At 42.3% G+C, this 14536-nt stretch overlaps 1 protein-coding gene across 1 annotated transcript in view; it reads left to right on the forward strand.

Moving 5' to 3' along the window:
* The first annotated feature begins 5516 nt into the window (after positions 1-5516).
* The window catches only part of ARID3B (AT-rich interaction domain 3B), a 46930-nt gene continuing 37910 nt past the window's right edge, over positions 5517-14536 (forward strand). The window contains exons 1-2 of the mRNA XM_075208224.1: positions 5517-5681; positions 7248-7799. Of these exons, the coding sequence (XP_075064325.1) occupies positions 5646-5681; positions 7248-7799 (588 nt within the window). The 5' untranslated portion in view covers positions 5517-5645. The remainder of the gene's footprint in view (positions 5682-7247; positions 7800-14536) is intronic.

The raw sequence follows: 14536 nt of genomic DNA on the forward strand, positions 1-14536 counted from the left end.
TACCTCCCAACTGTCCCTGTAGTCCTGACTGAATGGCTCAGTCCCCAAACTCAGGACTGCCCCACCAGAATCAGTTCAGTTGGCAGACTGTCCTGATCTCTACCTGTTCTTCCCACTTTCAATACTTGTTGCTGCTGCTTGGGTCCTAAGCTCAGTTGGGCTTGTCTGGATCCTGGAATGTTGGGTCCCTGTTTGGAAATAGAATAGGTACATGAGATATAGAAATACCAGCAATGAGTGAACACTGTAGGACTCCCCCCTCTATGCAGTCCTACTAAATCAAAACAACTCATGTTTAATTATTAGTGCCCCTTTCTTGTAACCAGCCCGCCTGTAAAATAATTTTATTCACCTTTAATAAAAATACCTATTTCCCCCAAACAACCTCAACATTAAATTAATAGTAATCACATTTATTAAATAAACCTATTTCCTACCATACATTAAATAACTTGCATTTACTTTTAAGAAATAGCAATCCTTTTTCCAAAGCTCTGCCACACATTTAATTAATAGCAAACAAACCACTCCAACATTAAATGAATCATCCCTCCCTACATTAATAAGTCTGCACCAACCCCACTATTAAATTAAATTGCCCCACCATCACCCCACAAACAATTTAACACCCATTAATTAGCCATTACCTACCTCACACACTACATTACCACAAGCCCCCTGTGCCATCACACACTACATTGCCACAAGCCACCTGTGTCATCACATACACTACATTCATACAAGCCCCCTGTGCCATCACACACACTACACTGCCACAAGCCCCCTGTGCCATCGCACACACTACATTGCCACAAGCCCCTTGTGCCATCACACACACTACATTGCCAAAAGCCCCCTGTTCCATCACACACACTACATTGCCACAAGCCCCCTGTGCCATCACACACATTACACTGCCACAAGCCCCCTTGTCAGCACACAAATACACAACATTGACCCCCCTCCTGCTGCCCTCACACAACACTGACATCAGCACCCCTCACTTACCTTTAGGTGCTCTTCTGTTGCATCGCTCCTCAGACAGGAAGTGAAGTGAGCACTTCCTGTCTGAGGCCAATCAGCAACAGGCAGCCTCACGATTGGCTGCCTGTTGCTGCCACTGACCACCAATGATTTGATCGGCGGTCCTTGAGGTGTATCAGGATGCCCATCACTGCCAGTTATATTGCAGGTTAGCGTTTAACCCTTGCTTTCATATGTAATTGACCCTGTGACTCAATGGTTACTATCCACACTGTCCTAAAGTTGTAGAATATTATGTCATATAAGACAGCATGGGTCATTCTTAAAGTGAATCCCTTAGCAAACTCAGTGGTCTGTTTATCAAAAGGAGATAAGACCTAGTGCCTGCAAAAATGTGAGTTTTAAAATGTGTCGTCACCTTGCTCACCTCTTTAACCTCTCTCTCCACTGGTATCTTCCCCTCGGCATTCAAGCATGCTCTCATCTCTCTTATTCTCAAGAAACCCTCTTTTGACCCGTCCTCTCTCTCCAACTTTTGACCCGTATCTCTGCTTCCGTTTTCTAAACTTCTCGAACGACTTGTCTTCAATCGTCTGACTCACTTTCTCTCCTCCCACTCTCTTCTTGACCCTCTCCAGTTTGGCTTCCGTCCCCTTCACTCAACTGAATCTGCCCTTTTTAGTTGCTAAAGCAACTAAAGACTTACTTTCAGCGAAGTCCAAAGGTCTCTTCTCCCTTCTCGTACTCCTCGACCTTTCTGCTGCTTTTGACACAGTCGATCATTCTCTTCTCCTCGCCACCCTTCACTCCCTAGGTGTTCATGAATCAGCTCTCTCCTGGTTTGCCTCCTACTTCACTGGCCACTCTTTTAGTGTCTCTGCTTCCGACTCTTCCTCTTTTTATTGGAGACCGTTAAGACTCTGTCCTTGGCTCTCTGCTCTTCTCTTTCTACACTACCTCTCTTTGTGAACCTATTCAATCATTTGGCCTCCAATACCACATGCTGATGACACGCAAATCTATCTTTCCTCCCCTGACCTCTCTCTCCCCTTCCTAACCCAAGTATCTAGCTTTCTCTCGGCTGTAACTACCTGGATGTCTGAATGCTTCCTCAAACTCAACATCTTCAAATCCAAGCTCATCATCTTTCCTCCCGCCAATGTTGCTGCCCTCCCAATATCTTTCTCTTGGCTGACAACATAACTCTCTCTCCTGTCACCCAAGCCCGCTGCCTTGGAGACACCGTTGACTCTGCACTCAGCTTTAACTCTTCCCCTTTATCAAATATCTGGGTGTCCACATAACTAAAACCGATCACCAACTTTTTAATGCAAACTTTCCTTCCATTCTCCCTACACTAAAATCAGATCTTAAATCTTGGTCCTCCCAGTTAATTTCTTGGATAGGCCAGATTAACCCGGTTAAAATGAACATTCTTCCCCGTCTCCTATACCTTTTCCAGACCCTCCCTATCCACATACCTTCCTATGTCTTCAAATTTCTTCAACACACTACATCCAAGTTTATTTGGTCAGGTAAACACCCACGTTCATGTCTCCGGGTCCTTCAGAGGTCCTCTCGGAGTGGAGGCCTTGGAATACCCAACTTTAAACAATACTACCTTGCTGCTCAGCTCGCTCAATGTGTCCTTTGGACTGGTCCCACAGCTTCTAGGGTTTGGATATCTCTCGAGGCTGAAGGTCTGGGTCTGCTTTCCCCTGCTTCTCTCCTATGGCTTTCAAAGACCCAACACCCTAAACGAGTTATAATGCATCCTATAGTCTCCCACTCACTAGCCATCTGGGACTCCTCTTCCAGACTACATGGCTTCACTACCCACCGCTCCCCAATATTTCCCCTTTTTAACTCACCAGAGTTCCCACCAGGTTTAATACCCTTGGTGTTCTCCCTCTGGAACACCCGAGGTGCTATGTATCTAAATGACCTTTCACGCGATACCCCGTTTCCTCAAATCTCAGATATCCACACAGCTATCGGCATACCCATGCCATCCTTCTATCAACACCTGCAAATAAGAAACCTTCACAACTCAGTTAAATCCGGCCTATCCTCCTGGTCCCTCGCTACCATTGAGGCACTGTGCCTACGTGCAAACATCCATGCTCGGCCTTATCGCCACTATTTACTCTGAGTTGACCTCCCCGTCCACTCTTTCTCACGACCCCCCCATGAGTTCGCTTGGGAATGGGACCTGGGTTACACTCTTGATGACTAGACCAAAATTAGAGACAATGCAGCTTCTAGCTCTATTTGTGTAAGGATAAAATAAAATGTTTATAAGCTCTTGTACTGCAGGCACTACGTCCCCACTCGCCTTCACAAGATGTTGCCTGACTCCTCTGACACATGCTGGCATGCATGCTCTAGTGTTGGCACATATGGTGGTACTGCCCAAAAATAACCAGATTCTGGTTGGCTGTCAAATCTCTGATAGAGTCCATACTTCAGCTTGACCTTCCACTAAAACCTACATTTTTCCTCCTGCCCTTAGGCTTTGCCACTGCCACCAAACATCAAAATAAACTGGCTTCTCACATCATCTCAGCGGCCACCTGCCAAATTGCAGCAGATTGGAAAAATACTGCTCTTCCTCCTCTCACCACTGTCGCTACCAGAGCCTGGCAAGTCCATTGCATGGAATTTATGACTAGTATCATCAATAACTCAGCCAAAACCTTCAATAAAGTATGGGACCCATGGATATCCTACTTTCAATATCACTCTCCATTCACATAATCCGCCTCCTTTCCCTATGGCGGCCTTAGCCACACCACCTCTCCCTCTTCTCTTTCTATTATCCTTTATTCCTCCTCTCCACTTTTTTCCCTTTCTCTCTTTTCTTGTCTAGTTCCTGCTCTTTCCTTCTAGTTCTCTTTCTTCTAACCTCTATACATATACAAAAATAAAAAAAACTGTCATTCCTACGCAAAACTTTAGCTTCCTCAGAACTTAACAATTTGTTCAGTTTATGTTAGCTCTTACTCTCTAACTCTGTTTTCATGTTTTACTGATATTTATCATATGTTGCATTATTTTTTTTTTATGACCGTCAATAAACTAAAGTTTAAAAAAAAAAATCCATTCCTCTCTCAGAAAGCAACCAAAATCCTGGTCTATTCACTCATCATTTCTCGTCTTGCCTATTGCAATCTCCTTCTCACTGGCCTTCCTATCTTTGACTTTTCTGACCTTCAATCCATACAGAATGCTGCTGCTAAGCTCATCTTCCTCTCCCGCCAATCTTGCGTAAATCCTTTCATTGGCTTCCTATCCATTTAAAAATCCAGTTCAAGCTCCTTGCTCTTGCTTACAAAGCCCTTATTGAAACTTCTCCCCCTTACATCTCTGATCTAGCCTTGAGGTACATACCTACCCGACCACGCCACTCCACCTCTGACCTCCGCCTTAATTCACCTCTCATTACTTCCTCCCATTCTCGTCTCCAAGACTTATGTCATGTTGCCCTCATTCTTTGGAGCTTCCTAACCCACCTCACTCAAATCTCCCCCCAACCTTCAAACGCTCACTCATAACTCACCTTTTCAAGCTTGCCTATCCAACCACCACCTATCTTATCCATCTCTTCCTTCGCCTGTCATCTCCTATTTCTCCAAGCTGGATCCACTGTCTCTCCCCACCCCTCCCTCTAGAATGTAAGCTCTCAAGGGCAAGGTATTTTCTATCTATTGTACCATATCTGTCTACTGTCTGACTCCCTTGTATGTCCTGTCATGTATTTTGCTGCACTCCATGTGAGTCCCCATTGCATCACTCACACTCATCTGTCCTACTTATGTGTATTAGCTCATCTGTTACTTTTTTCTTTACCCAGCACTATGGAATGTGTTGCGCCTTATAAATAAAATAATGAGCAGCCTGTGTTTCCACTATCATTGTGTGGCTTCCTATTTGATTTTTTTTGGCCACTTGACTAGCTGGTGAAATAGTGATACTAGGCTTATTCTGCTTTTCCAGTTTATTTTCCAGATAACCTGATCTGATTTAATTAATTGGTGATAAATGGGTTGATGAAGCAACTGCTATTTTAGTTGGAACATAAATAGAACCAGGCTACTATCACTGTGAGAAATCGGCAGATATGCAAAAGTATTACGTCATTCTGTAGATTTGGAATCCAAATGTGTCAGCACTTTCATCAAAGGCACATGTTGAAGAAACATATAGCTGAAATTATTCCTAACGCACATGCGTAGGTGTACAATGATGGCAATTGCTTGGTAACGCTATCACCTCTGTTTAAGCTATACAGAGGAGGTATAGCTGTGCCTTTTTGTTCTCAGCTACCTAGCACCATTTTCTTATTAATGGGAAGTTGGAAATCCGAAGTCTGCGTATACACTCATCTCCACGGACTATAACCCGCAGGGTAACCAGTAGCGTAAAAATTGGGTGGACCAAGATGGCTGTCATCATACAATTGCTCATGCGCACATTTCTTGGAGTACGTGCTTCCGTTAGGATGGGTGTGCGTCATTACGTCAGAGCATTCGTTTCGTTGTATCGGGAGGGGCCTAGCGGAGCTTGGAGGGTGTAGTGAGACGGAAACGGAGGGGAAGCTGGGGCGGGCGGCGAAGTGGATACAGGAGAGCGCGGTGCCGAGCGGCCTGCAGGCTGACGGGATGGTGGAGAAGGCCGGCTGCGGGAGAGAGTCGATGGTGAGGGGAGAGAAGGGCCTCATTACCCACACCGTGCACCCAGGGCAGACGGCGAGGCGAGGGTTACCATGTACACCGCACCTTGGCCGCACCATACTGCCGCCCACCATACATAGCATGACCCGCCGGCACCCCTAGACACTGTGCCTGTCACATCGCCACATAGTCCATGTAGATGGCGGTTTTTCAGGGGGTGCTCTTTGGCGAGACCTCTGAGTGGCCTGTAGTCCAGGGTGTCCGCTGCAGGATTACATGGGCGGAGATCAGTCGCTCCCTTCCCTCATGTCATTATAAATGTAAACGATCGGTCGTGTGATCTAAATTCCCTCATGTGCCAGCATCATAACCCCCCAATGATTATGTCCCAAAGATCACCTGACGTATAATATGTATATACCTGTTATGAAATCGGAGGGTCCATCATTCTTTACACCGTTAAAGTGATGGTTCGGGACACCCATCTACTATATCGATTACTTAAAGCATATTGTCACTATATGGGACTCAAATAAGTGTATCCTCTGCCCAATGTTTACTATATAGCCTTCACTTTGGGTTGTTTACAAATCGAAGCACTTTCAACATTTTCAGTTGTACCTTCTTTTGAATGGTTTCAATAAATGTTGTCTTAGGTCTGTATAACACATATGTATATTATGCCTAACTGATTTCACATTGAGAGATCAAATTGATCTTGCTGATATATTTTTTTTATTGTAGAGCCATAATACTTGTGACCATTTTTTCATGTTTATCTTTTACTATAAGGTATGAAGTTCTTTATGCAACTAAATGTTTCTTCTGTCTGACATTTCATTTGTAATGCTACTTTATTTGAAAGTATGTTCAATGTTAGTTTGTATAATATAATTTTAAACACAAAACACCTTCATGTGCAGATCAGATAATCGTTTATATGGCAGATGAGCTAATGGACAAGGATTGTATTACAAAGGAAAGGCCTTGTAAATGTGACAGTTTACTTGGGTCTTTGAACTGGCTTGTAACCAAAAGATAGTTATTTTCTGCACTCCCCCCACCCCTTATTCATTTGCTTCCAGTTTAAGTATTTTTGGAAAAATGTGTTTTGTGAAGTTATAGTTTTATTTTAAGTTCTAGTTGATTTTCTCAAGTTTTGTACAAATTGAGCTTTAAAGTACACTATCTGATGATGTGAGTTGGAGGAGGATAACATGTAGGTATTTTATTTGTTTTTACACACATCACATGGAGCCAATACCACATGAGAGCAGCAGGGTCCCATCTGGTTCTATTACTGTACTATTCATTTTAGCCTTGCCATCCTTTAGTTAATCTGCTCCTTCTGACAAGTGTGTGTTCTTGCATACTATTGTAAACCAAGCTACCAGATGTGACATGTTAAACATGCTGCTGCATAATCTGAACCATTAGGTGTTTACTTGGTTTTTCTGCCTTTTTTTGTTTCAAACTAAAGCAGCAATTTTAATATTTCACCTTAGAGGTCTCACCAGTACGTTTAGTTTGTTTTTGAAAGCTTTCTTAGGGAAGATTAAGTCAATAACTTCTTTTTACCCCCTGTTTTAGCCCTCACTGATACAGAGTGGATTAAATCCCACCATCTCTGGCAGTTCTCAGATGCACACCAAGCAGGGCATGAAATTGGAGGCTGTGATGGAACAACTCCAAAAGCAACAGCAGCAAGCGGCTCGCAGCATGGAGGAACGCGAAAGACAGATTAGAGAAACCCAACGGCTCTATGCCCAACAGCTGGCGGCTTCACAGCATGTAATGAAATCCTTGCCTGGTCCCGCCATTATGTCATCTGCTAAATCCCGCCCGCCCATGGCACCTCCACAGAGTGCCAGTGACCCTGATGAAGAGGAGGAGATAGAGGATGAGGAAAGTGATGAAGGAGATTCGTTTGGGGATGAGGGTGATGGCAGGGAAGCACATGCATCCATGCTAGCACAGAAGTATCTTCAGGTTCAGAGGGAGCAGCAGGGAATAGTCACTCCCAATTTGCCAGGCAACCCCAGTCAGCGACACCCAACTGTGAAAGAGGAGCCTCAAGATGAAAACTTTAACCCTTCACCTTCTAAACACCCCAAGCAAAGTATGGAAGAACACATTAAGCCGGTAAGATAATCTCTAGCAGTCAAAATATTCTAAAAAACCACCAAGTTTAAAAAAGTTGGTAAAGTGTAAGGCCGGTAAATGTTCTTACTATGCGCCTCAACCCCCCAAAAATGGCCCCTTACCATATATGCTGGTTGTCAATTAAGTTGTTTATTCAAAAATATTGTATACTAGCATGTTTCATATTGTATGTTTTCTGTCTAATGTCCTAAGTATTATTTTAACTTATATTTAAAGGAGTTTTCAACTTTCAATACTGTTAGAAATGTATTTTACTAACGTATTTATCCTCTACCAGTGTTATCAAGGTTTTGTCTGTCGGTGTTTTCCTTTCTTCCCATGGGAAACTTATTCCCTTAGATGGAGAGCTACAGCTTTTTTTTTTTTTTTTTTACCCATGGGACCTAAAGTGCTTTTTCTTCTGTGTGATCCAAACTGCTGTACAATTTTCAAACAACTATGCACATGGAAGACAGCTGCAGCCTAAGCAGGGCTACAAGGTGTAAAATCTACAAAGAGGCAACTTGGGAGAAGTGTAAAAGTGCTCTTATTCACAGCTGGACATATATATTTTAGAACTTAGACTCCCACGTGTCGAGTGACAAGGCCGCACACTTGTTTAGAGCAATTGCAGTTTACCAAATTAAAGTTATTCTTGAGAAAAGTAGCAGAGTTTGAAAGTGGTGTGGAGCTGGGGGTGGTTTCCCTTTGTCTATTATACTGTTTTTAGTAGCCCGGGAATTAATATAAAGGAACATAGGATGGGAACCTCAATCCATTCATCCAGGGCAGATGCAAGCATGTGCTTGTACACATTTAGGTCATATACATTCTGCAAAATTGAGCTAAATAGCTGGGTTGATATTTTAGAAGTTCAAGAGTAAGTAAGAAGAGGTAGCCCTGTTGTTCAAATTAAATACTGGCACACTATCATTCCCAAGGGAAAAGGGGTTAAAGCAGCAAATCCAAAGACTGGCTACCCTCAATGCTGTTATTTTTTATATTTAATTAAAAAATTCTATATTAGATTGAGTACAAAGTAATATAAAGAATTGCATTGCTAAAAGCACACTTGACTATTACACTATACTATATAGTTTTTTGCTTATAGATCAATTGTATTGTTCTGTCTTTTATTCCTGTGGTCTCCGAGAAGTCTTATCTTATTTATAAGTGATAATCCTCTCATATTGCAACAGTGTGGTGGACATGACGAGCCTGACGTTATAGCTTAGAGAGAGAGAACATAATACTGTATGTAGTATTTATATTGACTTGTACTAGGCACAATTAAGCAAAGAACAACTTTAAAGTTAGGGTGTTTATTTCACAAATTCACTATGGCTGCAAAGATGACTGACATGTTGCCTGAATCCTGGGCCTAGGATAAAAACGTAAGATCCCATATAAGATGGACAGTTGCTGGATGGTTTGCAATCTCTGATCTTTGTAGGTTGTTTCTAGTAGTTGTCAGCCCTGCTGTGACATTCACAATAAGGCCTGTGTATATTACTGGTGAGCATATGATACAATTTAAATGTCATTTCTCTTACTGATGTTGGTAAGAAACCCCCTCCCCAAATAGTTTTCTGAAGGCATCCTTATTTGCATTTCAGGCAAAATAATACAATTGAGTTTGAAATTCTGCATACCAGTGTTGATGGTAATTAATGATTTGCATGGAACTGTAAAGCTTTCCATAAACCTTAGAGTTCAGATAGCAGAGCTGTTGTAAAGTTGGTGTCAGTTGAAGTTTTCAGGTCAATATACACTGATCAACCACAACATTAAAACCACATACAAGTGAAGTGAATAACATTGATTATATCATTACAATGGCATCTGTCAAGGGGTGGGATATATTAGGGAGCAAGTGTACAGTCAGTTCTTGAAGTTGTGTTGGAAGCAGGAAAAATGGGTAAGTGTAAGGATATGAGCAACTCTGACAATGGCCAGAGGATCTCCAAAATTGCAGGTCTTGTGGGGTGTTTTCGGTTTGCAGTAGTTAGTACCTACCAAAAGTTGCCCAAGGAAGGGTAACCAGCGACAGGGTCATGGATGCCCAAGGCTTGTGTGTGAGTGTGTGTCTATAGTAGGGAATTTAGACTGTAAGCTCCAATGGGGCAGGGACTGATGTGAATGAGTTCTCTGTACAGCGCTGCGGAATTAGTGGCGCTATATAAATAAATGATGATGATGATGATGAAGGCTCATTGATGCGCGTGGGGAGTGAAGGCTAGCCTGTCTGGTCCAATCCCACAGAAGAGCTACTGTAGCACAGATTGCTGAAAACGTTAATTCTGGCTATGATAGAAAGGTGTTAGAACACACAGTGCGTCGCAGCTTGCTGCGTAGCCTCAGACCGCTCAGAGTGCCCATGTCCATTGCCGAAAATGCCTACAATGGGCAAGAGAGTGCCAGAACTGGACCATGGAGCAAAGGAAAAAGGTGACCTGGCCTGATATATTGAGTCTTCTTTTACATCATGTGGACAGCAGGGTGCGTATGCATCGTTTATCTGGGGGAAGAGATGGCACCACGATGCACTATGGGGAAAAAGGCAAGGCGGTGGAGGCAGTGTGATGTGCTCTGGGCTATGTTATTCTTGGAAGCCTTGGGTCCTGGCATTCATGTGGATTTTACTTTGACAGGTACCACCTACCTAAGCAGTGGCCACTTTCAGAAGGATAATGCACCCTACCACACTGCAAAAATTGTTCAGGAATTGTTTGAGGGACGTGACATAGTTCAAGGTGTTGCCTTTGCCTCCAGATTTCTCAGATCTCAATCCGATCGAACATCTGTAGCATGTGCTGGAAAAACAAGTCCGAGCCATGGAAGCCCCACCTTGCAACTTAAAGGTTCTGCTACTTATGTCTTGGTGCTGATACCTTCAGAGGTCTTGTGGAGTCCATGTCTCGATTGGTCAGAGATGTTTTGGCGACACAAGCTGGACCTACACAATATTAGGCAGGTGGTTTTAATGTTGTTGCTGATCTGTGTATTTTCATCTATTGCATTACATTTGTTTGTCTTGCACATATTGCATGCTTGGTAAAGTTGCTGCCCCCACACATACATTAACCCAGTCATTCAGTCTGATTGTGTTATAAGTAAGATCAACTCTATTGATCTTCAACAGTTTTCCATCTCTCGCCAACACCTTCTCTCCCCAATTTTTACATTCTCTTCCCCTGATTGGGCAGTACCCCATTTTCACCAAACCCTAGCAACTGCCCTTGATCAAGTGACGCTACATACTCTGCGTAGACTTTGTTGCCAACCGTGGCAGACTAAAGTAACACGAACTCTACAAAAACTTAATCGCAAAGCAGAACATCAATGGCGTTAATCTTGTACCTCTAATGATTTCATCACATATACTCGTATCTACCACTCCTATAGAAATTCTCTGGATACTGCAAAACAAACATACTTCCATTCTCTCATTTATGCTGCGGCTTCTAACCCCAAACGCCTTTGGTACCATCTCCCTCGACAAGCAATCAACTCAATTCCTTTGTAGCACCCTCTGACACTCTCTTCATTTGAACCCACAAATGAAGAGGAAGTTTCTACTCTCTTCTCATATTCCTACTCTACCTCCTGTCCTCTTGATCCCATTCCCTCACAAATTAGTAGGTCCCTGTCTCCTGTGCTCATTCCACCTCTAACTAAAATCTGTAATCTATCTCTTTCTACTGGTATTTTTCCATCACTATTCAAGCATGCAGTTATTACTCTTATTTTAAAAATCAAAATTCTGACCCAAACTCTCTCTCAAATTACCACCCCATCTCTCAGCTCCCATGCCCTCTCCAAGCTTCTCAAGAGAATTGCCTACACTTGCCTCACACACTTTCTTACAGCAAACAACCTACTGGATTCTCTTCAGTCAGGCTTTCGCTCTCAACACTCCACAGAGACTGCGCTGACCAAGATTGTCAATGATTTGATCACAGCAAAAAGTAAAAACCATTACTCTCTTCTAATTCTCCTGGATCTCTCTGCTGCATTTGACACTGTTGACCACTCTCTCCTCATACAAACGCTACAATCCCTAGGTCTTGAAGGCACTCTCCTATCCTGGTTCTCATCCTACCTATCTAATCGCTGCTTCACTGTTAATTTCTTTGGATCCACCTCTGCTCCGCTTCCTTTATCAGTTGGAGTACCACAAGGGTCAGTCCTAGGTCCTCTGCTATTCTCTGTCTACACCATTTCTCTTGGAAAACTAATAAGCTCCTTTTGGATTTCAGTATCATCTCTATGCGAATGAAACACAAATCTATCTATCCTCTCCTGATCTTTCACCTTCTGTGTTGTCTCGCGTTACTGACTGTCTTTCTGACATTTCATCTTGGATGTCTTCTTGCCAACTCAAACTCAATCTTTCAAAAACTGAATTAATATTCCCACCCAAAAACAGAAGCTTCCTGTGTGACCTTTCTATTTCTGTTGATAACATGACCATAAATCCCACCCCGCAAGCTTGCTGTCTAGGTATAATCCTTGATTCACAACTATCATTTATTCCCCACATGTACTCTATATCTAAATCATGTTGCATACATCTAAAGAACATTTCCAGAATACACACATCTCACACAAGACACTGCAAAAACCTTAATTCATGCATTCATAATCTCCCGCATCGAGTATTGCAATTACCTCCTTACTGGTCTTCCCAAAATCAGACTTGAACCCCTACAATCTATTTTGCACGCAGCGGCTAGATTGAGTTTCCTTACAAACCATTCTTCCTCTGCTGAGCCACTCTGTCTTTACATTGGTTGCCTGTATTTCTACGAATCCAATATAAAATTCTACTGACATACAAGGCCGTCAACAAAATTGCAACAACATACATCTCCTCACTTGTCTCAAAATATCTCCCAACTCGACACCTCTGTTCTACACAAGATCTGCGCCTCTCTTCCACACTCATCACATCCTCCCATTCCCGGTTACAGAACTTTTTTCGGGCTGCACCCACTTTGTGGAATTCCCTCCTCCGCACAGTAAGACTTTCCTTTAGTCTTCAAACCTTCAAGCATTCTCTGTAAACCCACCTCTTCAGACAAGCTTATAATATTCCTCAACCAGCATCTTAATCTCCCTAGGTTACCCTATTACCACCCTCTACACAGCTCTCACAAAAGACAACAACCCTCTGACCAACATTGCTGTGTAACTGATCACACAGCCCACTCAATACTTTTTCCTTTGCATTCCTGCTGGTCCAATGTGTAATATGATGTAGCACATGCCCTTGTGTTTCAAACTCCCATTGTCCCATAGATTGTAAGCTTGCGAGCAGGGATCTCTTACCTCTCTGTCTGTATGTATTACCCAGTATTGTTTTATTAATGTTTGTTCCCAATTGTAAAGCGCTACAGAATTTGCTGGCGCTATATAAATAAATGATGATTATTGTCTTAAAAGGAGTCAAAACAAATCAAAATAACACTTTGATGGCCAAACAACTGACTGTCCCATATTATTTGGTAGAAAATACTAGCCTGGGGTACACACTATATATAATTTCTCCTGATGCAACATCTTTAACGATTTTACCAATAACGGGGGGGGGAAAATGCCGCGATCAGCATGCCGATTCATGTGTACACACTATACACATTTTTACAATATCTGTGCTCCTCATCTGTACTAACCATCGGCTGAAAAGATCATGACTCTTAGAGATCTGTGGACACTGCTGGTCCTGAATGCATACACACTGCAGAATTGGTACAATATTGTTCCATCACTGAATGAGATTTTAAGTCCGGTTTTAAAAATCAAACGATTCAATGTGCTTCGAAACAATAATTGTTTTTCTTTGGAGCGTACACTACCTGGTCGTATTACGGTTGTTTATCGTTTGATTGGCACTGTAATCTGTTGAAAACCCTGTAGTGTGTACCCAGCCTTAGTCTGAAAGTGATTGAGGTGAAGTCTGTGTGGTTCTGTTATTAAACTCATACAATCAACTGTCCTACATTGATCTGGCAAAAGTTTGCAGCATATCATTGTAGAATGTGTGAAACAATCGCTTGTTACAAGCTATGAATATAATTGACTATATTGTTAAAAATGAAGGTGCTTAGCATGTGTAGCTCAATTGTATGTTTATGCGATTATACAGAAATGCAGTTGATTATTTGGCGGTAACTCGATATGCATGTAGCCAGTTTAAGACCTTGTTTATCATTTTTACAGCCAGTTAAAATTTCCAATGCGCATAGGGGGGTATTCAATTGTTAGCGTTAACGGAAAAAAACGAGCGCTCAAAAAATCTTAGCGTTAAAATACGGTAATTACTCGTGGAATTTCAGCTTGCGGCGAGCTGAAATTCCGCGAGTAAACTACCGTATTAACGCTTTTCTCGCGCAATATTATCAAATAAACGGTAATATTTTTTGAGTGCTCGTTTTTTTCCGTTAACGCTAACAATTGAATACCCCCCATAGAGTTTATTTAGACTTATATGTATAAAGAGAGCGCTAAAAAGCAATCAAGTTTTTGATGTGTTTTCCATACGTTCACTGTTCAATTGCGCATTTTGGAGCAATTGTTTCACAGGGAAATGGCAATCTGGCTGCTTTATGTAACATTACTTGTTTTCCTCCATAACCTATCCATCAGTCTTAAAGTTCTCTTATATATTTAAATTTGTAACTATGCACTTTATCCTGTTTCTTGTCTAGTTATGGAAACCTGGTGTGAAAACTTGT

The sequence above is a fragment of the Mixophyes fleayi genome, chromosome 4 (assembly GCF_038048845.1).
Source record: "Mixophyes fleayi isolate aMixFle1 chromosome 4, aMixFle1.hap1, whole genome shotgun sequence".
Lineage (NCBI taxonomy): Eukaryota > Metazoa > Chordata > Amphibia > Anura > Limnodynastidae > Mixophyes > Mixophyes fleayi.